This window comes from Kwoniella botswanensis, chromosome 1 (assembly GCF_036426115.1).
Source record: "Kwoniella botswanensis chromosome 1, complete sequence".
NCBI lineage: Eukaryota > Fungi > Basidiomycota > Tremellomycetes > Tremellales > Cryptococcaceae > Kwoniella > Kwoniella botswanensis.
In genome coordinates this window covers 7,491,989-7,517,584 of record NC_088599.1, presented here as the reverse complement: position 1 = coordinate 7,517,584, position 25,596 = coordinate 7,491,989, and the positions used below count along the sequence as shown (strand labels likewise).

Sequence of the window (25,596 nt, the reverse complement as noted above, 5' to 3'; positions counted from 1 at the left end):
CCGACCGAACTTTATGCTATGGACTTCATCTAAAGCCCCAAATCCAGCTCATGCGACCCCTGTTGTATGCCCTCAACCTCTTTAGCCTTCTCTCCCCATTCTCTAGGTACACCACATTTCTGCAATACATGCATCAAACCACCGTGATCGTTTGTTGCTTCCGTGAGAGTATCTTGCTCTTCTTGAGATTTGACCAACATCATCCCTGCGTATCCTAATGAGTTGAGTTCGAGGGGTTGATGTGGGGAGGGCAAGGGGAATGAAGGGAGGGAACGCGGGATGAGGTGAAGATGGTCTCTGTGAGATCAAATATCGGTCAGCATTATTATTATACACAATTGATGAACAGCTCAGTAAGGTGCACTCACAAAGTGATCAACAAGTTCCATCCGCCATCTCTATCTGCACCACCGTTCCTCAGAGCGTCAAAGGCGAGATCAAACATCTTCATCGTGGCTGGAGCCAGTAAATCCACCAGTTGTTCGTTGGTCTCGGCTGTAGGAGGGTACGGTACAGACGCATGAGGTGGAAGGGGATGGATGATGTGTAGGTAAGGTACATCAGGAAGAAGGATCGCTTGATCTACAGAAGAATCCATATACATTAGTCAACCAACAAGCGAGATACCTTTTATCGTTTGGTGGGTGAATTGGATGGTGAAAATAACTCACCTGGCCTTGAGAATCGTACACTCTGACACCACTCTTCAACGGGTGCTCTTCCGCCTGGTACTTCGACGAACTGCAGGTGACGCCATTTCTGACTTGCTCCCGCACCTTCACCACCATTGTAAAACCCTAAGAGTTTCCTAGGTCTGGTAGGATGCCTCAAAGCCGCCTGGAGGATGTTGTACGCTAGTGCTAATTGAGGTGGAGTAGGCGGGAGTGATTGCGGTTGATATGAAGGTGGACAGAGGAGTATATGTTCAGGTAAGAGGGAATACTGTATTTGTACATCGACAGAAATCAGCTTGTTGCACTGCACTACACGGCTACAGGGGAATTGCAGTTGACTTACCTTGTTCAGCTGTGGATGTATGTTTATGACCGCTCGTTAGCTTCTGAGTTCGTCCATCTCCCATCTCTAAGAAAAGAATTGTAGCCGAGCGAACTCACCAATATACTCATTCCTTCCTCACCTTCCAAGCCCTCTAAACACCCTACATAAAGTTCTTCCACATAAGGAGGTTTGAACGGTTCTTCCGTATTCTGTTTATCCACTGTCTCTTCGGTCCTTGCTCTCTTACGTTCCGGTGATCCTGATTTTCCGTTCTCGGCTTTCACTGCTTCCAAAGCGTCGCTTTTGGCTTTTTGTTTATCTTGTAACGCTGGACATAGTCGAAGGTTGAACTGGTCAGTCAAACAATGAAGGGTCAGCTTGAAATAATGCCAAGTGAAAATTTGGAGGGGAGGGGAATAGGGGGGCCGGGGGCGAGAGGGGTGTAATGGATCAGCAAGAAGATGGGAATCAAAGTTACATACCCTCCTTCCTTGCGAGTATACATCTCTAGCTTCACTAGGGAAGAAATACAGTTGACCGCTCTTCCTAGCTTGTTCGAATTTGGCTGGTAAGGCGGATAACAAGTCGGTAGGTGAAGATGGGTTGTTAGGGTATGCCATTTTGGTGTACGGTCGGTGCGTTCGTCGTGTATGTAGATGTTTAGATCTAGGGGTATATCGAAGTAGTCTAGAAGAAATATAGATATTGATATTGCGCATGACACGCTTTGTATTGGTGAGAGACCAAGGGAACGAAATGATCATTCATGTCGAGTTTGAAGCGGCTTACAGTCAGTACTCAAGTAAGTGATTTGGTAGGGTGTGGCAATCGGTTGTGGCAAGAGAGATAGATGCGTAGGGTGTAACATGTTTCAAGCTAATCTCAGTAGATCACCTTGACTACCATACCTTGTCGCTTTGATCCTATTATTGTGTGGAGTCCGTAGACTAGGACACAGGGACAGAGTAGATGATTGATGGGTCACATATTGCGAGAGCCAAGGGAGCTTGGCAAGATATAAAGTGTCCCATGAGGGTATCTGTCCTCTTATCATTATTCTCCTGTAGATGTTGGTCGTCCCATCCTATACCTAAGCTTTTAAGTTGTCTTTTACCTTACTGATATCTGATCAAGGCATCGATTGTCTTGTGCTAGATCCTATTTTTCGTTTTGATCTTTCTATTTTATCAATAAATCACTTTCTTACACTAAGATGTCTTCACCATTCCGCATGACTCCCTTGCGAAATCGTTCTCAGACCCAATCTCATATACCTTACAAGCCACTATCGAGATTTGAACCCAGCACTGATCTCTCCATCGGGTGGAGAGGCGGTGAGATCCAGCCTAAATGGTTCTTACTTGTCGAGTATGGGAAAGACTTCCATATGGAGGGTAGGGACAGAGCGGAATGCGATGAGGATGAGGAAGGTGGTAGCTTATTGGTGATTCTTCAGCCTACTGTAGGTCATATCGACGCTTCTTCTTATCAGTTGATCACATTTTGATTAAGGGTTTTGTGATTGTATAGGTCCATCAACAGCTTATCCACTTGATATCGCAACTCCAACTCCCCTCTCCACTAGGCTTATCACTCCATCTGACTGTGCCCGGATCCAAACATAGACCAAGACTTACCGACGTCATCTGGCCGACATTCTTCTCGTCTTATCTCCTCCCTTCTCACAGTCATCATGTTGAAGCAGTTGGTAATCTCCCGATCGTAGGTACTGTCTCACTAAGAGTGGACAAGAGGGCAGCGAGATGGTATGAGGTATGGAAGAAAGACCCTCAAGATGGGATGATAGGGAAGTGGGTGAACATGAATAGTCACCACTCGGACCGGACGAAAGAAAGGGAAGGATCAGCTGGTGACTCGTCAGTCCATCATGAGAGGGGTAATTCAAATCAGTTCACCGATTCACCATATGACCTGTCGATTGACTCAATCAATATACTTGTCAACGAAGATCATACTTCGGAGTCCAATGCAAAAGAAAAAGGTATCGCAGCGTCTTACCGAATTGAACGAAGATCTCACTCCTCCCATAACCTCGACGTCACCCCTCCGGAGGAGCCTAAGACCATCACTCTTCCACCCTTATCCGTCTTCTCCATCCCCATTCTTCCTGACTCCACCCCTGAAATCTCCTCGAGATCTTCCACCCCTCTATCCTTCCATTCTATCCCATACTCTCCCGTCCACTCCCTGCCCGATCCAGAAGCTTTGGCCACTCAGCCATTTCTCAAAGAGCTCTATCAGCGAGTTAGCATCACTCAAAGAGCCAGGTCGGACTCTGATCTAGCCAAAAGAAGGGGTAAAGAGGGTTTGACGATTGATACGAAGAAGGAGATTCGTCCGCCATGGGCTGACTTGGGCTCTGCGATGTGGTCCGTAGGTACGAGCTGGGGTCCACCGACTACTCTCGAAGGATGGGATCTGTCTCCTTCTCACCAACAACGACAGAGACTTCAAGCTCAAGTTGAAATTGAAGAGAAAGCCGTGTCCGATTTACCTGCCAAAATCGATTTTACTGCTTCTCCACGAACAGCACCTCCCATTCCTGATGACGCATCGGACCCTCAACATACTGCCCGGAGCGGTTCTCAGGATGATCATGGTACTTGGACATTCCTACCTAAAGGTCCTGTTACTCCTACACCTTGGAAATTCGGTTGGCCATTCCACGAGGTGGTAGCTCTACCTTCCAATATCAGCATCGAGATCCATGACCCTCTTAGTGGAAGTCCGGCATTTTCTGCTAAAGCGCAGCTGAACGAGGACGAAGATGTGAACATGGGCAATAATGAGGTGGTTCGCAGTCGAGAAATCAATCTCCACCAAGAAATTGAATTTTTCGAATCTCAAACTCAAGTCATTCATGATCACCTAGAACATCTTCAAGTCTCTCCATCCCCACTTCACTCGAGCTCACTACATACCCCTGCGTTCGAGCTTGACTCTCCTTTCGAGATTGAGATTGAAGAGGGAATTGAATTCGAGGAGACTTATCCTCCACTTTCAACCGAATCGGTCGAAACCCCCATCGAAGAGATTGCTCTGTCGATATCGTCCCCGGATCCGAACTCAGCATTATCTGAAGAGTTTTTCGCACCTTTGGAAAGATGTCCTCGACCTTCCGATCAGGTTTACTCTCAAGCAGATACCTCATACCTTCGACCACGTACCGGACGACAAATGGTCGACCCTAACTCCCCGTTCGATCTGGATATTCCCGTATCTCCATTCGACGAAGATGAGAATGAAGAAGGAGTGAATTTCTCGATGTCGAGCTTGAGAAGACCATCTGTTTTGGGATTTGAGGGTACACAGCTGGACGTCATTGAGGAAATGTCGAATTCGGATATCTCTTCTTCTCCTGTACCATTCCAAGATTGTATGGAGCAAGATATCCCATCTCCGACATCACTCACTACTGACCACCTATTACAATACCCTTATAAAGCCCAACACCCAGCTGATGAAGATGAAAATTCTCGATCTCGATCAAGCTTTATGGGAAATATCAAACCACATTTCAGATCCAAATGGCAGAAAGACCGATTTCGATCTCGTTCATCCTCAGTAGGGGAAAGAGCACCCTTGTTTATAAGTTATCATGATCAAACCAATCAAAGTGCCATTTCTCTGGCTAGTCCCAATACCACAACCGCCGGAAAAGAGCCAAAGAGACCTCTGAGAAAGTTAAGTCAGAGATTGTCGGGTTTTGGAAGTTGCCCAGAAGGAGGGGGGCGGGAAATATCTCATTTGGCGGTAGCGGTATCGGACCAGGGTGAGTCCTACAAATTGATAATCTAAAGCCTCTTTGAGTCATGCGCAATGACTAATGGTTCGATGTGAATGACTCAAATCAAAAGGGAATATGATGGTTTCGAAATTATACGATAAAAGCGGGGTAGAACGTCATTGTCAATATCCTAATTTGGTGATCTGTAAGTTGTCCATATCATGGTAAGCTGAGTTTGGCTGATTATATCAACTTTTCTTGTTACTATGAAAGATCCACCGCCAAGACAGAGGCAAAGGCCAATTCCAACTGCAGTTTCGATTCCGATTTATCAGCACACCTACCCTGATATGGTGATTTACAAACCCACCACCCAAAAATGTGTCAAACAAGGTTCGATCTCCGATAGATCAATGGACCATGGATTATCTCATGTTCCAATCAGTTTGGTCGGATATCTATACCCGGATATCGTGTTATATCCTTCACCGACCCTTCCTTCCGCTACTGCACAGTCCTTTTCTCTAGAGTCATCGCAAGGATTGACAGTCGAATCGATCATACTCACACGATATGATTACCCAAATATCGTTGTGTACCCCCCATGCGCTCTCACTTCTCACGAGGTCCTACCTACCCCACTTGAAGAATCACGAAAATCTAGCGACGAGCCCGTCACACTTATACGATATTCTTACCCGAATATCGTTCTATACCCTCCATCTCGGAAGATCCAAACAATCCCACTCAAGGTACCTCCACATGGACTGACAGTCGAACCGCCCATGCTCATACCATTTAGCTATCCTAACATCGTCAAATACCCGCCAATCACGCCCATCAACCACTCTCATCCTTCACCTGCTAGTCCGCTTCAGAGGGTAAAACCAATCCCTATCCTCCTGTGTCAGACTGCCTACCCAGACTTGAAGATATATCCAACAGTCGTTCCTATTAGACTCGTTCAATACAATTATCCAAATATTGTGATTTACCCCTGTTGTAACAAAGGGATCACCAAGATCAAAAGTGAATTGAGTGAGTTACAGCTCCTTATCGGATTGACTTGTACTGCACTATATGGAAATTTATTGACGGGATATTGAAACGATAGTCAGCGAGACGAGGTATCAAGCTACCCGATTTCCGTCAGGATCCATTGATCCGAATGAACTTTTACTCGGCGCTAGAAGGAGATACTCACTTCTGAAAGCTTCTTTAGGTCAGTACTGTAACAATATCTAAGACTCTTCTATCCCTCAAATACTGTATGATAGAAGGCTGATCACTGTTGATGATCAGATTCAGATCGTTCGCCAATTGGTCAACGGATCTCGACGATTGAGAAATTCACTCATCAAAGAGGAAGTTCAAGTATCAGTTCAATCTCCTCTAGCTCTATCGTTACTCCTGTGTCGGAATTACCCCCTTTCTCTCTTGACGATTTGAACATCCATGCTTCAAGGAAGATCAGCCCGATAGCTACTCCATTCACCATGGAATCATCTTCGAAAGCCACCGTACCAGATTATTTCCCAATTATCGAATCTTCCGCATCTCATCAAAGTGAAGAAGGTGTAACCAAGCCGATCGCCCAGAACACCAACAGCCATGTCGAGCCCGATGCTGAGAAGAAAAAGAGAAGTAGTACATTCATTTCTGAGAGGATGAAAGCGTTTTCTTCACCACAAGGTATGTCAGCCAGTCCCCATGAAACCAGATTGTAGGGTGGGCTGATCAGGAATCGAAATAGCAGCAGATCAGGCTCCATTTTCACCTCCATCCGGTGATCGTAGATCTCGAAGTAATACATGCGATAACTTGGACAAAGGTCATCTAACAGATTCACCATTCTCGCCCGGGATGGGAAAAGAGCTTGAGGGAGGTAAGAAAGTAGGTAGATTGTCACGGAATTTGATGTAGAACTGGATATAGATGCTCCGATGGAGTGGTTTGTCTTTCCTCGATTCCTGATCCGAATATGGCAAATGCAGTGTTTGATGGATGATCGTATCATGCTATTCGTTCTGTACCATATACATTCTTGATTGGAGTGGATGGGATGAATTATGATTCTATGAAATTGATACCATGCCTGGGATGATACAAATACAATGCATGTAGGGAGAACTGATGACTAATCTGAAGAAGCGCATCCTCTGCAACCTATATCATAGATAATGAATATTAGCATCCTGTACAAAGGTCGAGATCCCTTCTATAAATGAGGTGTAGAATGTACGCAAGATCAATAAGTGGATTGGATACTCACCACAATGAGGACATTCCACCACTGTACCTTTCTTAAGCTGAGCTTTCGGTACTCGACATATACAAGTTGATCCTTGGAAATTCATATCTTTCGTTTGTATACATCTTACACAACATAATTTCTCGTATCCTTGTCTGTGACGATGAACAAGCCACGAGTCAGCTATCTTTTGCTCTTAAATGTCGGAGGAGAAGCTGAGAAATCTGAAGCTCGACTCACTTCTTCCACTTTGCTATTAAGCTAATCGACGAGTAAGCCAGTCAGTCAGTTCGTTGAGAGATGGTTCGATCCAGTATGTAAGAAAAAGCCTCACTTGGCATCCGCATACCCCTGCTTCAATAACCAATCGTACAATTCTCTCGATATTAATTCTCGCTTGTAATACAGATCGTATATATACCTCGATCTAGCATGAGATATTCGCATTACTGGCCTGTATAATCGAATACACTCGAATCAGCTCCGGAGTTACAGTGGACAATCGAGTTGGGGAGTTGTGGAATCAACTCACCATACAGACTCCACCTTCCTCTTCCCTTCATGCGAGTCATTCTCTGCATCCCTCATCTTCTTCTCGTAATCTTCCAGTACATCCCTACAGGTGCGAAGAGATGTCAGCTCGTGTTCGTACAGCTACAGAACCAGTATACATAAGCTCACTGTATATCCTCGTATCCCTCTGGAGGTGGTTTCGTCCTCTGTGTCCTTATCTTTGGCATTTTTGGAGTATAGACGAGAGTGGTATTGTGATGTTATTGATGAGTCAAGGTAAGGTCTTTTGAAGAGTACGAGCAGTCGCATCAACAAAGACCATTATCAAGTATCGATATATACCAAGTCCACGCCTGGGATAAATTCGAATAAATTGATGACAAGAATATTATTTCCCACATACTCAGTTCGATTTGCCACCTTACGTAAAATTCCAGGCATCCAAGGTTGCGCAAGTCGACAGTTTCCACATGTTTTTGTTGTTGTTGTTGTTGTTTGTTGCTCTTCCAATATTGAACATCAACCCATATTCTTCTCTTCCTCTTACATTCCCACAGCTATATACCCAGACAGAAAGAATCATCTGTTCCTCTCTGTCCAAGTAAAAACTCTAAAATTCCCGAACAGCATATCTGAAAGGAGTTGAACAGCATATACACTCGACGGAGCATTATCAGAACAACCGCCGATATCCCGCTAAAGTACGGACATCATGGGCAAGTGGTCTCAGAGGGAGTACGATGATGTGTTGGTGGCAAAGGTGATGGATCTCTTGTCAGTGACACTCTCTTCTCACTGTGTCATCCCACCGACTTCCTAATTGCTCCTCTCGTCCTCCGCTCACCACGCCTTTGACCGTTCTACCCGTGGTACCACTGAACCAGCTGATGGGACTGATCCATGCAAATAGTGAGGGATCAGTCAAACGTGTCGAAAGGAAAATGTCAGGTACAAGTGTCATGCCTGATAAACGATTCCGAACATTCGTACAACAACTAGACCCAAAGGATATACTTATACAGAGAGCTTTTGATTCGATCGTCGATGTGAGCCATCATGACCTTGCCTGATAATCTCAGACATTTACTTATAGTTTCCTTTGATACCTCAGAACCACTTTTACTCCAGGCGGGCTGAAATTCCGACCCGTACCACTAATCGACTCTCGACCGCAACTACCTCAATGGGACCTACTGGACTTCCTATACCGACAGACAGAAGATTACCTATAAGGACTGAACCATCTTTGAGACGATCAACAACCTCATTATCGAATCTTCGAAGGAACTTCATCGGCGACGAACTCCCTAATGATATAGATTTCAGTTCGGATCAATTTTCCGATATCTCACCTCCGCCCATATCTCTCAGCCGAGCTAGAAATCCTCGGCCAATCCCTGTTCCTATGACCAGATCTGTCAACGCTACTAACACCACACACGACATAGGCGAACCTGCCAGTCCGCCAAATGAAGCTAGTAGGCATTGGTTAGAAGAATACACCCAACATACCGATCCTCAACCTAGGTCAGGCTCGCCCAGCAGGATTACTCGATATCCTCGTACCGTCATACGTTCGCCTATACCGCAACCTGAGTCCGACTCGGATGCCACGTCCGTGCCGGACGAGTTCGACACCTTACTTGATAGACCACAAAGCCCAGAAATGATTAATATGAATCGGATTATTGGAAGGAGAAGGAGAAGGATTGAGATAGATGATACCGACAGCGAATCGGAAGCATTCGACTTGGCACGCCATAGGAATAGGAGTAGAAGAAGATTGGAAAATGTGGCGTCAGCAGCATTACGAGAAATCGAGGAAGCACGTACAGGTCATGCACAGTCTCAACCTCGAGCCGAAAGGGAAAGACGACTTCGAACCGCAGGTCCTTCACCTCATAATGATTTCCGACTCAGCTACGTCCCGCCGCCTATCTCCTATTCACCTACTCTACCTTCGTCCAATCTGGAAAGGGAAAATAACGATGTTGACGTACCACGAGTCGAACACGGAGATCGAGAAAATAGGAGAAATGGAGTGGTTTTCGATGAAATCGCTATGCGAACATTATTTGAAGATATTCCCACACCTACTATTGAACACATCGATGTGCCCCTTACTCCCGCGGGAAATATGGGAGCTGCGCGAAACGAAGCTGCTAGAGAGGGCGCAGATGATGAAGAGAGGATAAGAAGGGAACTTGAAGATGATTTAGTTCAGGCTCATTATCGAACTGAATTATTTGGAGATATCGATAGACCACTCCCGGCTTTTGATCCCTTCCATGATCCCTAACGCGACAACTTTTGATCTTTCAGAATGACACGATCTCCATTTCCATTTCCAATGCTTTCATTTCGTCGTTTCAATGTTGTATATCAACGCTCATATCCATCAGATACCAAGCTATTGTATATCCAACAATCGACCTGTAGATTATTTGTTTCATTTTGTCCTTTGTATGATATTTACTCGCTGTTACCCAGCATTCGTTGCTTACCCTCGTTCATCTCACATAATATCTGTCTATCTCATTCCATATTGTGGAAACTTACTCATTGACATTGTATATATAGATTTACTTCATTTTGCACGAGAAAACCCTACTGTAGATTAGATCCAAGCCTGTTTGATACGATGTTTCATGAAATTTAATGATATTGTGTGAAACCACGTACAAATCTCAAGCCTGAATTGAATGGACATGCCCGACGATATATCTCTTGCGCATATAGAGCCTTTTGCTTCTGCATGCGAACATATAGCTCAGTGGTCTTACCTCCTCTTCGATAAATCTTGCTCTTCAGCGTGAGACTGGATTGCACAAAATACGAAGAGTCTACTTATCCTGTATACGAACTCTTTCGGCGGGTTTCACCAAGCTCGATGCCAGCTTGATAGTGATGCCAAGAGCTCATGACATCGTGTATACGTAACATCTACAGCCCAATGGTGGGTCTAGGTTTGCGGTTGCCTAAGTAATTGAAGGGGTCAACGTAATATTGGAGGTGTATCAGGAACCCCTGGTGACACACCGCCACTGTTTTACAAAATGATCTTGTCCCATTCCCTGGATCAGCGCCACGAACTTTCAGCCTGCCTGGTCCTCTTCAAGGGGCTTTCTTGTCCCCCCAAAGCTATCATTGATGAGAGTCAAGATATTACTGAATTTCACCTCGTCTGGGAATCCATCCTCGTCGGTCGGACAAGGTGCCCGAGAATACCACAAACCTTTCGGACTCCGTTGTATTACGTTGTGATCCTTCCCGTGGACGTAAAGTTGTATGCATCCAACGGTAGGTGGAGTGACAAACATGACCGTAGCTCGTAGTGATGTTATACCGATCTCATGCCAGAACAACCTTAACAATATGGTCGGGACCCAGATCAATCATGTATGATACCCCATTCAACTGCATCTAGAAGCGTGTAAGCGATGATCATGGTCGACCCGATTGGAGAGGGATGAACCAAGATGTCCTTCTGCGACCAAATTCGCCTCTACCATCACAACAGTATACACCGGTCCTATATTCAGAAAGGTCAGTGCCCTACGAGAAAGACTGTAATCTTCAGACCAATAGTTGTCCTAGGACGTCTATTGTATCCTGAATCTTGGATCTTGGATCCTGGATGGCCTCGCTCACGCAGTAGACTCGTTAATCTAATCCTACTGGTACTGCGCTTCCAACGAACCGAATTGTCCTTGTGACTATGACAACGTGATTAGGTGATCTGTGATTGGTGAATGGTGGCGGCATTTAGCACCCCCTCATCCGTCCCTTCAGGAAGAATCCTAGGACCCTACTCTACAACGGTAGCTTGACTTTAGTGAACCTCGAGCCGAACCGATGCCGGTTACCTGTCCATATGATGAGACGTCATCACCAGCTGCAGTTATCTGTGTCTCGTAGAAATAGAAAGGAAGTAGAGGAATTGACCCAATATGAGTGATAATTCAAATCGTGAACGTACCAGCTACAGCAAGATATCGTCGTACAGTAAATTAAAACAATTAGGTACAGTACATACAAAACCTGGTCCAGACTTGTAAAGAGAACAACGTTCTCCCTCTCCGTGTAAAGTCCGTGCATGGGAAGTACGGACGATTAAGGAACCCTTCGACGCCTTTCCCTCTCCAAAAAAACGTAAGTGGATCCTCTTGATTCAGGGTCACGTAAAAGGGAAAATGTCTCACAGGCTTGGAGCTTCCAATTACTTGGTCAAGTCGTAGCATTGCGATTCTAGATAGATTGCCAAGTGCGTGAAAGCTTTTCACTTGCAGCTGACCAGCTGACGTGAAGTGAAGTCCGGTCATAAGTCGTCCCATATTTCACTTACGTCTTACTGAGACCGTCATCACGAGTCGTCTTCGCTCCGCACATTAGAACAACGATCTGTTCAAGTTGTGGTGTTGTGCCCTTCTCGTCATTTCAATTTGTTATGCATATATATCAGAGGCGTTCGGTGGCGTCGTCATCTCCTGTTATCTCACGCATCCTTGTGATAACTGATATATAGCGGTGGAGAAAGAACGGGCTCACTGAGATATTCGCACGAAGAGGAGAGGAGATGATAAGTAGATATATGACAGAGTGGAAAAATAAGGCACGGCGCTAATTGGGAATTAGAGGGTTGGAGTGAGACTAGATGACTAGAGATGACTAGAGATGACTAGAGCGACTACGATGACTAGGACAACCCGGATCAGCCAGTAACCGATGGAGGATCCTCTCTGTCAGTGTACTCGCATTGTAATCTCCTGCATCTGGCTCCTCTCTTTCTCTCTCTTTTTTATTGACCAGGAAACTCTTTATCAGAGAGTGGTAAGTAGATGCAGCACATATGAGCTCATTTGCACTTGGTATCTCGTCATTTCTCATACATGCATGATTGACTGAACGGAATATCATCAAGACATAAGATAATTTAACGTTCGTCTCTTTGTTTTTCCCCCGGTCGATCTTCACCTTATCTTCATTTGTAACAAGTCGTCATTCCTCGTTTTTTTACACCATCAGTATAAGTATAAATCAATCGAACAAACAAACAGACTTATCTCAACTTCGCTCCAAACTCAAAACCTTCCATTCATTTCACTTCCACTTCACTTCAGTTCTTTTCGCTCAGATCCACCCACCTTATCTCGCTAAACGAGCTACAGTATAGCACGAGAAGATAAAGTACCTCACTTCACCTAGCAACATCCAAAGCTACTTACAAGGCAAGTTGGATCTTCGCCAAATCGCAACGAGCTTCGCATCATCATCATCATCCCCATCATCATCCTCAGTCTTTCGTCGTTATCATCTCATCATCGATTTCGTAAATCATTTCCACACGTATACGTACACCTTACTCATAGCAAATTACTCTAACAGCGGCATTACTCGGTTCCTGTGTGGACCCCCGATCTTTCAAAGATAGCGTGGGAAATTCCCTGTTGTAAGAAGAAAGAGAGAAAAAAGGCTCCGGAACCAAGGGCGAAATATAACATACACCGGTACGTAACCTCTCCGCGCTCTTCTCTCTTTTTTTTTTTTCTTCAGCCCGTCTCCGTATCACGTGAAGAAGAGCCGTTTCTTTCGAGATGTTCTTTCTCTGTTTTGGATATTTGAGTGTTTTTACGAATAATTCTTGTCTTTTGGCTGTAAATGAGATGATATGACATGACGAAAAAAGCAGAGGGGGAGGGCTTTATTTCATTCGTAATTTGCGGGGATTACCCTTACAAACAAGGTTAGATGGTTCCAGGTGGAGGAAAGTCGAGACTGAAGCTAGTCCAGCCTAAATCCTGGCATATTCCTTGTCATCTTGCCGAATAATTGTTCAGGTTTTGACGACTTCTATATGATTATTATGGTTTTGTCTGTTTGGGAACTGAAGACCCTCTGCCGATTACGTTGATCGCTACCCTTCTTTATCGTTTTTTTGTGTTGGTTTATCTCTCATCTTCAGCTTCAGCACCATTTACCATTTTGGAGATTGGTTAATTCCTGGTGATATATCGCAAAGCTTGAATTTCGATCTAGAGATTCCAGCGAATCTAGATTCAATCGTATTACGAGAGATTCACCTATCACAACGATACCTCTTTAATTATTTGTTGACGTCAGCTGGGTAGAGAAAGAGGCATTGACACTTTAACCGAATATTGGGTCTATTTATTCGTAAAAGAGGAGGTTGTTATACAACGCTTTTGCTATAGTATTGAACTCGCTGGCGTTATTACCCCATCCCCAACATCTCCCGTTCCCGTTATATATGTTTTGTTATACTGCATAATATCCTTCTTGTGCTTATCTCTTTCTCTCGTCATCTCTGTAATACATAAACAGCTGATTCAAATAATCCTTTTTTTCGTTTTCGTTTTCAATTGCAGAACGCCATACGCCTACATTTCAGTCAGAAAGTCAGAAATCTTAAACAACCTTAATTCGCACCTTTTATACGACTCTCACTCTTGGACCAACACGAGGATCAAGACCAGACACGCGGTACGGGACTTTTCTGGGTAAGACACTTCAAGGTTTTCGTTGGTTCCAAGAAGAGATACAGTAAGCGTCGCACTACGTCCATCCAACCAACCGTTGGACGAATCGAACCTTCTTTCTCTGTTCATAACCTGTCGATCCGGCCTTTACGATAAAGAAGATCGAAAATTTCCTTCCCCGCTGTTTTCCATCTTTGTGAATAACTTCTTTGGCAACATATACTCATTCATTCGTTCAATTACCTGTTCGTCCAACGGGATATATAGTTGTAGAATTTTCCTTTGAAAGCCGGAAGCGGGGCAATCTATCAGGATTCGACTCGTATCCAGCACCTCTCTTAGCTCAAGATCAAGATCAAGCTTGACTTCGTCTGTTCTCTACCTCCTGAGTTAAAACGTTCAACATTCAACACTCGATTTAAACGATAACAGCCAAGAACCTTGACATATCTGAAACGAAACGACCAAGACCAACATTAAACTTGAAGCGTATCTATCGACATACGTCCGTAATCGGTAAGTACCTATCCTTCTACCTGTACCACTGGAAAGAAAACCTTCGCCGCTTGATTACCCTCCAGACGAGGCATATCTTCATTTGATCCACTACATACCACATCTCTTATTTGCTTTGTGCATTCTTGCCGCCACCATCACCGTCCTGATCGTCGTCATTCGTCCCAGACTTCCTTTGATTCTGCATCTATATGGGACGGATACAATTCGTCCTTTCGGTTAGAGATGATCTTTCCTTTCTTTCTTCTTCCAAACATCCTTTGTCCTCGACTCTTCCATCCCTCACCTTGTGAAATCAAGGATGGACCCAAGTCATAACGCGGATCGCGGAAAGGACATGTCCATCCTCATGTAACGGGACATACGTACTCCTCGTCATCGGCCAGAAACATTCTCTTACTTTTCCTCCGTCGCCATTTGATGATGCCGATTGCCAGACCTTCGAGAAGAAAGAAGAACAGGGATGAAAGGAGTTACTCAAGTGGTATTCTTCGGGAGAAAATCATGATGAAATGCTTGTTCTGTCAACTGCTTTGTTCTGCTCTCATGAAGGACCTGGTCATGTCTTGGAAGATGGAGATGAAAGGGGTTCAACTCCTCTCTACTTTATCGTTCATTTTCATCCCCCACTTTGGCCTTTGGGGTTTATCATTGTTGATTACCTTATTCATCTTTACATCGTCTCTGCTCAGTCCTCCTTCCATCTTGTGTATTCAACCAATTGTACATAGCAGCTATCACATACTGATTTTCTGTAATTATCTCATAAAGACGAACCTCAAATTGTATCGATACCAGCGTATCCCACATAGAGGTCATCCATCGGAATTCATCACAAGAGGTGAGCTCAATCCTCCATCGTAAGAGATTCACCTTGATCGCTGACTTTTTGTTTGGGAATAGATTGAATCGCCTGTGCAGAACTTAGTGTGTATTCTAGAGTTCCGTTGAGCTCGATTGTGAACAATGTAAGTTTAACATTTTCATCTGTTCTTACAAAAAATTGCAATCCCTTTCGATCAAGAGCTCTCCATGTTACCATCGTATCGTTGCCGCTACTCTATGAGTTGATCGTGTTGTCGGGCCGTTATCGTTCCCTGGATTCATCATTTTGTTTTTGGCTGGTTTATCTTTTTTGATATGACCATCTTCCTGGAGACATCTCAGAAACTTTCCGACCGCCCCCATGTTGTTGTGCCGGGCCTTTTTCTCAACACGAGATACCCCAAAATGATCCTTGATGAGCGCGACATGCCGTCTTGGTGTTTTTCCTCAAAAAGGGTCCGGAAGTCGATCTATGTGGTCCTGATTGATCGATTGTCAGATTGATTGGATTTGATCTCCGCTTTGATCCAAGTCGGATCACTGCTCTCTGTCGTGTAGATCTTGTCCTTTGCCGAGTTATAGTTGTGTGGTCCTTGTGTCACTTTTGATGATCAAACCATCAAATTCAGCTTTGGTACCGTAGTAGTCTATCCATCTTTTGTTTTGAAAGGTACCTTGATCCCACAGACTCTTCACTTGCTCTTACCCATTCGCATGGTCCGTTCCGTGACAAGTCCACTAGACCTTTTTTTTGGTGTGTCCGTGCGATGATTCTTGTGTTTTTCACCATCACCATCAGTAGTAACCTTACCTTGACAACATCACATTGGTACATTGCTATCGTGTCCCTTAACTTCCTCCATCACCGCTACCATCATTTTTCTCCTCATGCGTCGTATATCTGTTTTCCTTCCTTATACTTGGGATAAACTTATAAACATAACATGACATTTCGTATCTCGATGATTGACTTTCATCTCCTTTTCATACGTCAATGTTTACAACTTGTGATTGATTTTTCTTTTTGACATTTTCACTGATTCACCACTTTCAAAAACAAGCTTATAGTGTTTATCTTTTGAGGCGTAACCGTAACAATCTGAATTTACCTCCTCCGTATGTCAGACTCATAGTGGCATTGTCACTCAATACTTCCTTCCTTGCTTCCTTCCGCATGTCCTGTTCACCTCGCTTCCGTCTGTCTGTATTGTCAATACGCAGTTGATTTCGTTTGCTGACTCGGATAAATCTGTGCTTCACAGTCCATCGCTTCACAACTTTTGTCTTGCAGACAGACGTACGACGACAATAGCAACACCCATAACGGCATTCTCTTGCGTCAGCATAACCTGCATATCGACTCCACGCCATCTCTGTCGACCACATCCGCAAAAGTATCACCGTCGTTGGGGAGGATCAACTATACTCCGCCCGATAAATCCATTGATACGGACGGTACCGGATTATCATTCTTTTTGTATACAAACGGAAGGCGGTCAACTTGGCAGGTGAAATTGTCTGTGATCCTTGCTTGGGTGAGTCTTCAAATGCTTGCTCCGTAGTCCGTAGAAACAGGTACCGATTTAGAGAGTCCTTCTGGAATTGGGATTCGGATAAGTTTATCCTCGGAGAGTCCAGAACAGATTTAATTTAACTCATTCCATTCCATGCTTTTCCCAAAAAGTTGACATATGATCTGATCGTCTTACCAAATTTCCACAGGTCAAAAATAAAGTCCTCCTCCCCGAATCCTTGTTTTCCGGAGAGATCAAATCTATCGTACGCATAAAAAAGACATAAGAATAAAATTTTCTTCGCGTTAGAAGATCATTGAAGAATCCCGAACGTACGGATTAACACGGAAGAATAGACAGGAAAGTGGAAGAGGAAGAGAAAGAGACCGATTCCAAAGGGTGAGTAAGGTGTGGCTCTTGAGATCATTCTCGGTTTCTTATTGTCTGTTCTTCTTGTTTTCCGTTGAGTGATAGAGTTCTGTTTCTTCTCCTTTTTCTTTCCTCTCTGAAAGGTTAACGAGTGGCGATGGGGTATTCCATATTGAGATTTTTCCGCTGGAATTCCCAAGGGAGTCTTTCTTCCCTCATTTTAATTATTATTCCAAGCAGGTTGTTTCATTTTTCCTTGGTTTTCCCCTTGCACTATCTGAGCCCTCTCCCGTAATCACTCATGACATTTTATCCTTACCTCGTCTGGTTACTGTTATTCCGTTCTCGCTTGACTCGATGTGCACCAGGGTGTGTCGTAGGGGTGGAGAGAAACCCAAAATCTTATATGATGTTTAACTCCGATATCCCTGATTTCGATATATCCACTCGTTGTTGTTACCGTCATCCTTCACGTAATCCCATCGCATATCTATCTCTTACTCTCCTTCCACATTACCATTCTATCACCGCTATCACCACTTGGCCTTTCCCTTCCGTCTTCATCAGACACTCGCTCTTCATCGACCCGCCTGTTACTGTCCTATCACTTCCGCTACTACCCCATAAGATCTCACTCCTTGCCGTTACCGTCGTGCTGTATATTCCATCCTCGCATCATCAAGTAATCGTATCACATCCTATATCGCTTTGATCACCTTTTCTCCTCCCGACGTTTACACCCTTCCCAGTGTACAGAGACAGATCTGGCCGGGTATAGACGGACGGAAGAGGATCAGCATTGCTACCTTTCACTCTCCATCGACCTCTCGTTCACGTTCGCATCTGATCCCCCCTCGTTGTCGTTATCGTCGGAAGATATACACGCCGTTCCGAAAAGTTCGCCAACGATTTGACTTGAACACTCGTAGTTAAATAAGCATTGGAAATCCGATCAAGGAAAGAGTGTGTAATCGTTGAATTTATCCGCCATTTCCACCCACATCTTACACAAGTTGGATCGAACTTTACCATCGAGCTGTCCTCCTATCTCTTTGACAATTGTTTAATCTCGCAGCCTGTGAAGATTTTCATCACGTTACCTATCATTCTTCTGTTTTCTATTGTATAAGTAGTATTGCAACGAGCACTGGCTGACTTTGATTGTCTTTCTCAAATTGCTCTTTCTCCTTTACCCATCATTTGCGATACCCCAATATCCATATTGATAACGATTACCCACATCGGCCTGGCTATTTACGACCTCATAATCGAACATCGGCGAATTTCTTGTTTCCCGCATCGATCAATCACATAACACCCCTTATCAACACGCCTTCATCCCTCTCACCATTCATGTTCACATCCACAGACCACCCACCCAACATGGCAGCCCCGTCATCACCTCCACCGCCCAATTTGGATCCCCCTTTTAGAGGGTATATCGAGACCACCTTCGATGCTTTGCTAGTTTTTGAAGCTGCTCGAAGGGGTATGATACCCCGAGTGACTAGAAGATTGATCGAGAGAGAACGAGGAATGGTGCAATCAGGAGCTGTATTCGTATTTGATGAGCATGAGAGTGGGATCAAAAGATGGACAGATGGCTTAGTATGGAGTCCTAGTAGAATATTAGGTAATTTCTTGGTGAGTATTGTATCGTCATTTGATGCGACTTCTTCCATTGATCTGCATTCTTCATTTGATCATAACCTTTCTTGGAAATATGATAGCTAATATACTTTCCGCCCTCCTTTAGGTCTACCGAGAGACAGATAAGCGATCCCCCGGTACACCTACGAAAACCTCATCCACCTCACCACCTGAGACCTCTCCTAGCGCTAGCACACCCCTCGGACGGCCTGGTACAGCCACGCTAGGTATGTCAGGATTTGACTCACCCACCGGTATGGGTCATATGCAGCCTAGCGTCATGGATGCGCCATCTTCATCGATGCACGGTATGACAGAACCTCCTCCACTTGGTCAAGGAGCTCTTGCTCGACCTCGAAGTGCTAGTGAAGGCGGAGGTGCAATGGACAGACAAAGGGAGAGGCAATTGGTAGGAAGTTTGACCAACAGCTATAAATTCAAAGAAGGTGGTCTCGTCAAGAAGGTGAGTAAATCTGGACCCCCTTGCTTAGCCTAATCTGACCTTTCGTGCAGACCATGTCCGTCTCGGTCAACGGCTTCAATCAACATATGGTGTCCTACTACTCGGTACAAGATGTACTTGCCGGGAAACTCAGAGCACCATCAACCATTCCTGAGCTCTCCTCCCTCGAAATCAGCCAAGAATACCTGAACAAGCAGAATTTCCGATTCCCACCCATGATTGAGCGTGGTCCAGATGGTATCAACAGGTATAGGTGAGTTGCAGCTCCATCATCACGCTTGCCATTCGCTCATGTATTTGTGTTGCAGAGGTGAAGCAGAAGAGCCGCAATCACCCACCTCTCCCAACAGTCAATTTTCGTTTCAGTCCTTTCCGCCCTCATCCTCAAGTGGAGAATACTATGATGGAGGATATTCGCAGATGACCTCTCATGCACCTCGAGTTGGATCACCCAGGAATCGATCAGTGACTGTTCCCATGCCAGTTCCGTTACCCCCACATGCCCAATCAATGGCGGGGTCGTATGTTGGACCAAACAGCCATGGATCTACGTTTTATGAATCGCCAACCGTAGGAGCGATGCACTACGCTCCGTCGCTCGCTCGCCAAAGCTCAAGCAGCTCGATCCACTCATCAGCCTCAGGAGCTATAAGGCCTACAAGCTCAAGTAGGAGATATGATCCTTACGGCCCCGGACCTGGTTCCGCTACTTCACCGAGATTATCTGGTGGAATGCAGTATCAGCCTAACTTACCTCATCGTCGACAATCACAGCCCATTCCACCCGAAAACCTTTATTCGCAATCCAATAGCGCATCATACGATGTCAAACCGAACCCATACAATTACCATCCACCTTCAACTGCTCCATCTACTTTCTCGGCTTTTTATCCACCTGACGGTGCACCTGAACCTGGTCATACGCATGGTGGTCATCCACACCATCAACATTCATCGCATATACAATCATCCGTGACTTCACCTACAACCACGACCTTTGCCCATGCGCCCACGCACGGCTATGCTGCATGGCAGCCTGTACCTCACCAACCAGCGGGCGTACCACCCAGTTCCAGTGGTTCCGACTCTACTTCTAGATTGTTACCTACCATCAATACCCGCACGGATTTTGGTAATCCCCCTTCATCAGCTGGGTCGGGATCTACATCAGGTGGAAGTAGGATGACGTCCGGTCAACAACCTTCACCACTACAATCTTCTCAAACTGCTGGAGGGGCGGATCCGTGGGTACACACCCACCCTAACGTCAATGTCAATGATAACTCCTCGACCAACTCGAATGTATGGTCGGACGCCAACCAACCTGGTGGACATGATGGTGGTGGCGGACCGAACCAATCGTATATCCAACCGTTACATCATCAGCATGATGACTGGGCGAGGTCCAATGCGGGTGCGATTGTATGAGGGAGAGGTTTCTGTGTCGAATTAACATGTTGTCAAAGAAAGAGGATAGTTCTGAAACGAAAAGTTGTATCTTGTTTTTCGTCCAGATCAATTCGAGGATGTCATTTGAAGAAGGGAAAGGAAAAGCGGATGTTATCTGGTTACTTGGTTAACGTTGTTTGTTTGATATCAGGAAGGAATGTTTTGGAGGGCGTTCATCCCATTGCATTTCGTTTCGATTCTTTTTTTCTTCTGATCGGTCATACACACACATTACATCTGAAATCAATCAATTTGTGTAGCTTTATTTTTTTGGTTCTTTATTTAAATCGATTTATACATCTGTTCATGCTTGTGAAGTCAACAAAGAAGGAAGAAAGAGCAATAGCAAGAGCAATGGCAAGAAGAGATAAAGAGAAAGAGGAATGGATCATATTTGTACATGTATAAAAATCAACGAAGATGAGATGAATATAATTAATCTGTCAAATGACCAATGACAAATGCCAGGAACGAAGAAAGCATCGATCGATCAGTCAATCAGATGCACATACACACATGCATGCACATGATCCGGCCGGTATCTCGGTTGGTGTGTCCATGTGGTCTGTGCATGTTGATGGTCCATGGTCTGGTCTGACATTCCAAAGGGAAAGACAGTGCACAGCTTACAGCTTTGATCTTTGATCTTTTGATGTGTTGTTTGGTTCCTTTGGATGAAGAGAGGTCCAAGCGCATTTTACAGGGTTGAGCGTGGAAAGTTAACCAGTTGACCATTTTTTTTTTCTTCTTTGATTCAGTCACAATCACCTCTCCTTTCTTCTTTGTCTACCAACAACAGTCATCTACCTACATCTGCTTTTGACCAGTCCATCATACACTTTCATCATACATCGGATAACATCCAGTCGGTACAATGACCAATACGTCGAGATACCTCCTCCTTCTCTCTCTAGCCATCTCATCAGGTAAGTTTTCTCCCCTCTTCTCCTTTTGCATTCCGTCGAGATTGAGCTAACTTGATATATCAGTCTTATCTCAAGAATCATCTTCTTCCGACTCACTACTCACCATTCAAACTTCACCTCCTACTCCTATATCATCCTCTTCCGCACCGCAATCAAGCGGCAGTAATGGTATTAGCGGTAGTACAAGTATAGCGGAAACCACCTCAGCTGCTTCTCCCAGTTCCAGTTCCAGTTCCAGTTCTTCCACAAGTAGCTTCCCAGGCAACTGTTCGGGAGAATGTCAAGATATATCAAGTGCTTTAGCTGTGAGTTCGTACAACAGTACAGTACAGTATCAGGACATACATGATGTTGTTGTATTTCGATCCAAGCTGATTTGTATTCTTTGTTTCTGCATAGTCTTGCGGTGCAGGAGATTCATTAAATACAACTTGTCTATGTACTCCCCTGGTGGAAGCCAATTACGTTACCTGTCTTCAATGTGGATTGAGTTTGAATCCCAGTGAAGATGAAAGAGTCGTCTATCAAGGTATATTGGATTGTAAGTTGTGGTCTTACTTTCATTTCCCCCTTCGTCATTTTGTATTTCAAGCTGAGATATTTACCTTTTGACCTCCTAGCATACATAAATCAATGTGCTTCAGCACCTTCATCTCCCATATCATTACCCAACGTAACTATCTCCTTACCATCTTCAGCATCTTCATCCACCTCATCCGGTTCGACTTCGGGTACGGGTTCACTCTCAGATTCAGGATCAATCTCGACTTCCATCTCGAGTTCTATCTCTGTGTCTGATACGTTGACATATCCCTCTTCGTCCATATCTAGAGGTCCTATCACTTCGACCATCACTGCTTCTGCTTCGAGCACACCCAGCTCATCCAGTACGACTGGTTCTGGAAACTCCGGCTCGTCAAGAAAGGTAGATAATGGATTCATGTCGATTGGTCTGGCTGGGGTTGTCGGTGTAGTCATCGCTGCTGCTGCTATCTGAATGAGCACTGAGCGAGGATTACAAAATTTGGAATATCCATGTTGCTTAAAAAGTTATCTACTTTATAATCTCAATTTTTCTCGAATTCCATAATGAAAATGAACAATCAATGCATTTATAATAATCAGTAGTCAATAATCATCGAGGTCATCGTTCGTTGTATATATACATATAGACATGTACATAGTCGTAATCATAGCAGAGTCCGAATTGTTATCATCCTCTTTCTCCAATTGTTCAATTTCCATTCAACTCATTCATTCTACTGGTCCAACACCTATATCAAACGAGAATGGATCAACTAACAAATTCGACCAATCCCAATTTGACCAATCTATCGGTATGTTCGCCTGCGTATGTGTCATGTCCAACGTGTTATGGCTGTTATCAACTAAAATATGTTGATTATGATTGTGATTATGATTATGATCATTTGTCGAAACAACACTTTTGTCATGACTATATGTCGCATTTGTCGTATTTATATTCTCCGTCGTCGTGCTGTTGTCATTCAAGAACGAACCCAAATCACCTAATTGACCTAATTGCTGATTCGTATAATCCACCAACAAAGCCGGACTACCTCCTAGAGAAACTAATACATCTTGTGATCTGGCCAATAAATCAATTAGAGCTTTATACTGAACTTGTTCATTTTGATTTAAATTCCTTCTTGAGTAGATATAGAATAATGCTCTTCTTAGACAGATATACGATAGGCATGTACTATGAATCACATATGATGGTAATCCCCCAATTGCAACAGGGAGCCCGTTGGAAATCCCGTCGGGTTGTGAGAGTAAAATGTCGATTAGAGCTGAACTGGTAGGTAGATAGTTTGTATCGATCATAGATAACCCCCGTAATTTAAGATCTGGTGAGAAGGGCGATGGAAGATTGTGATTGAGAATCGATAATCTCATGATTAGTGAAAATTCAATGAGTCTAGAATCGTATTCTAAAGAATGATAGCCGGTAATTCGAAACGAAAGATCAGTATCAGTAAATCGGCATATTATTGTGATCACAATAGAAGAACAGAATATGAATCATCGGTTCGGCGATATGGTGTAAAACACTCCCTCGGAACTCACCAATGAGATCTTTTCTAGATTGCAGACCATCTCTAAACTCCTGTATACGTTTCCTGCAATCTGTCACCTGGTCCATACATCTGGTCAGACTGTCCGGCTCCATCTCCACCTCGCACTCCACTTCGTACAGCGTCTGAAGGAATTCTCTCACCCGATCGACCAGATCGGATTCCTGCTGAAGGTGAGAGACAGTCAGTCGGATCGATTCGGAAGCAGAGGGATGGTGGGATGGGATGAGCGGTGCGGGCGATTCGATGGGGTGACCGTAAGGTGTTGAAATGATGTGCAAGCTGGGTCGATTATCTGACGTTAATAGCAGTATCAAAAAAAGGAATAGTCAGAGAGGTGATGATTACTTACATGTTGTATCGGTTTATTATTGCTGTCCACTGAAATGATAGAATCGTATTGAAGTTTAGTCGGCGATCGAATTGGATGAAATGTTATTTAGATGGACTCACCAATAAGACCAAATCTAATTGTTTGGTTGACCAATTTTCAAACAAATTATTCCTATTATTCTCTCTAAGGATCAATCTTATTTTCTGATCCCAGCCCGAGCTCTTACCGAGATTATAAGCTAGTGAGATCATCCTCAACGAGCTGAGATGTTGTCTTGATGATAGATTTTTCTTCACGGGTGCAAAAGAAAGTATGAATAAAGCGAATATTGTCTCGGCGCTGGTCGATCCTGATAATATCGCCATGAGTGATTTCTCAATCAGACCGATCAATATTGATGTATCGATAGGTATGATCGAGTTCGAATTGGTATCGGTATCGGTATCCGTAGATATGTGATATAAGATTACTAGGTTGATGAAGCTCTGAGAAGGTACGGACGTGGAGGTAAGTAGGAAGGTGTGGAATGGGTATATGGATGAGAATTGATGTTTGAATCTGGAAACACGGAAGATATCATATAAGCATGATTCTATCGAAGTAATAGTAAGAGAGCCACAACTCACAATTGAAATCCCATTTCTAACTGAGACTTATCGATCAACCCTGATCCCACCACGTCAGGTAGAGAGTTTGGATCCGTTGCATTGAGTAGATTCTCATCGAATACTGGGATTAGTCCATGCCATGATTGAGGTAAGAGAGGATGTGAAGTTTTCGTAAGATATTTGGATGGTAGTGGTAAATGTTCATCTAAGTGATAATCTTCATGTCCATGTCCATGTCCGTTCAATATCGATATCGGTTTCGATGGCTGAGCATTGTGATTCTGTCGGGAATGATCAGAAATGAATCTTTTTTCCAGCTGATTAAATCTCGCTTCTAATTGTTTATATCTCTCTTCTTGTCTTTCTATTTTCTCCAGCAAACCACTGCTGCCATGCCCATTCCCATTTGTGGTTTTGTCGATTTCGTTGAGCCCAGTACGACCATCATTGGCGTTACCGTCATGTGACCCCGAGCTATACGCGGAACTGTTCAGTCCAGCTAGCGAACATGCTTTACCCTTCCTTCTGCAAATGAAACATCCATCTATCCTTACATCCTCACAACGCGTCTTTGCACTGACGCAATATTGACAAGCTCGATAGACCCTCGTCCGTTTAGGTGCTCGGTTGGTTGGTGGAGGCTGATATCCAAGACCAGTACAACAGTAAGCATAAGCAGGAGAAGAGATATAGGGGATATCCTGATACTTACTGTGATATCTCGAGGCATACCCTATACTTGACTGACTTGTATACATGTATGTTGTACCAACTCGGTGTATGAGGTGATCTTATGGTGTATGTTCATAAAGGGGATTGATTGATCGATCCGATG

General features: G+C 44.2%; 7 protein-coding genes across 7 annotated transcripts; 4 read left to right on the top strand and 3 right to left on the bottom strand.

The window, feature by feature from the left end:
- Window positions 1–29: 29 nt before the first annotated feature.
- Window positions 30–1,619, bottom strand: L199_002841 (uncharacterized protein; the record flags this gene model as incomplete). Its single annotated transcript, XM_064888580.1, has 5 exons — window positions 30–297; window positions 369–582; window positions 672–969; window positions 1,116–1,349; window positions 1,482–1,619. The coding sequence occupies 5 exons, from the start codon at window positions 1,617–1,619 to the stop codon at window positions 30–32; spliced, it is 1,152 nt and encodes a 383-aa protein (XP_064744652.1).
- A 593-nt stretch (window positions 1,620–2,212) lies between these two features.
- On the top strand, window positions 2,213–6,670 carry L199_002840 (uncharacterized protein; the record flags this gene model as incomplete). The annotated part of the gene is made up of 7 exons (XM_064888579.1): window positions 2,213–2,461; window positions 2,530–4,792; window positions 4,878–4,952; window positions 5,021–5,785; window positions 5,862–5,969; window positions 6,050–6,439; window positions 6,501–6,670. 7 exons carry the CDS (start codon window positions 2,213–2,215, stop codon window positions 6,668–6,670), a joined length of 4,020 nt encoding a protein of 1,339 aa, XP_064744651.1.
- A 214-nt stretch (window positions 6,671–6,884) lies between these two features.
- Window positions 6,885–7,738, bottom strand: L199_002839 (uncharacterized protein; the record flags this gene model as incomplete). The annotated part of the gene is made up of 6 exons (XM_064888578.1): window positions 6,885–6,913; window positions 7,020–7,153; window positions 7,239–7,259; window positions 7,333–7,452; window positions 7,531–7,614; window positions 7,680–7,738. 6 exons carry the CDS (start codon window positions 7,736–7,738, stop codon window positions 6,885–6,887), a joined length of 447 nt encoding a protein of 148 aa, XP_064744650.1.
- Window positions 7,739–8,223: 485 nt separating this feature from the next.
- L199_002838 (uncharacterized protein) lies at window positions 8,224–9,810 on the top strand (the record flags this gene model as incomplete). Its single annotated transcript, XM_064888577.1, has 3 exons — window positions 8,224–8,285; window positions 8,422–8,557; window positions 8,623–9,810. 3 exons carry the CDS (start codon window positions 8,224–8,226, stop codon window positions 9,808–9,810), a joined length of 1,386 nt encoding a protein of 461 aa, XP_064744649.1.
- An 8,805-nt stretch (window positions 9,811–18,615) lies between these two features.
- L199_002837 (uncharacterized protein) lies at window positions 18,616–20,773 on the top strand (the record flags this gene model as incomplete). The annotated part of the gene is made up of 4 exons (XM_064888576.1): window positions 18,616–18,876; window positions 18,989–19,345; window positions 19,396–19,598; window positions 19,654–20,773. The coding sequence occupies 4 exons, from the start codon at window positions 18,616–18,618 to the stop codon at window positions 20,771–20,773; spliced, it is 1,941 nt and encodes a 646-aa protein (XP_064744648.1).
- An 895-nt stretch (window positions 20,774–21,668) lies between these two features.
- Window positions 21,669–22,717, top strand: L199_002836 (uncharacterized protein; the record flags this gene model as incomplete). Its single annotated transcript, XM_064888575.1, has 4 exons — window positions 21,669–21,720; window positions 21,784–22,025; window positions 22,120–22,261; window positions 22,341–22,717. The coding sequence occupies 4 exons, from the start codon at window positions 21,669–21,671 to the stop codon at window positions 22,715–22,717; spliced, it is 813 nt and encodes a 270-aa protein (XP_064744647.1).
- A 257-nt stretch (window positions 22,718–22,974) lies between these two features.
- L199_002835 (uncharacterized protein) lies at window positions 22,975–25,491 on the bottom strand (the record flags this gene model as incomplete). The annotated part of the gene is made up of 6 exons (XM_064888574.1): window positions 22,975–23,675; window positions 23,812–24,101; window positions 24,172–24,200; window positions 24,273–24,711; window positions 24,780–25,402; window positions 25,474–25,491. 6 exons carry the CDS (start codon window positions 25,489–25,491, stop codon window positions 22,975–22,977), a joined length of 2,100 nt encoding a protein of 699 aa, XP_064744646.1.
- Between the last annotated feature and the right edge of the window lie 105 nt (window positions 25,492–25,596).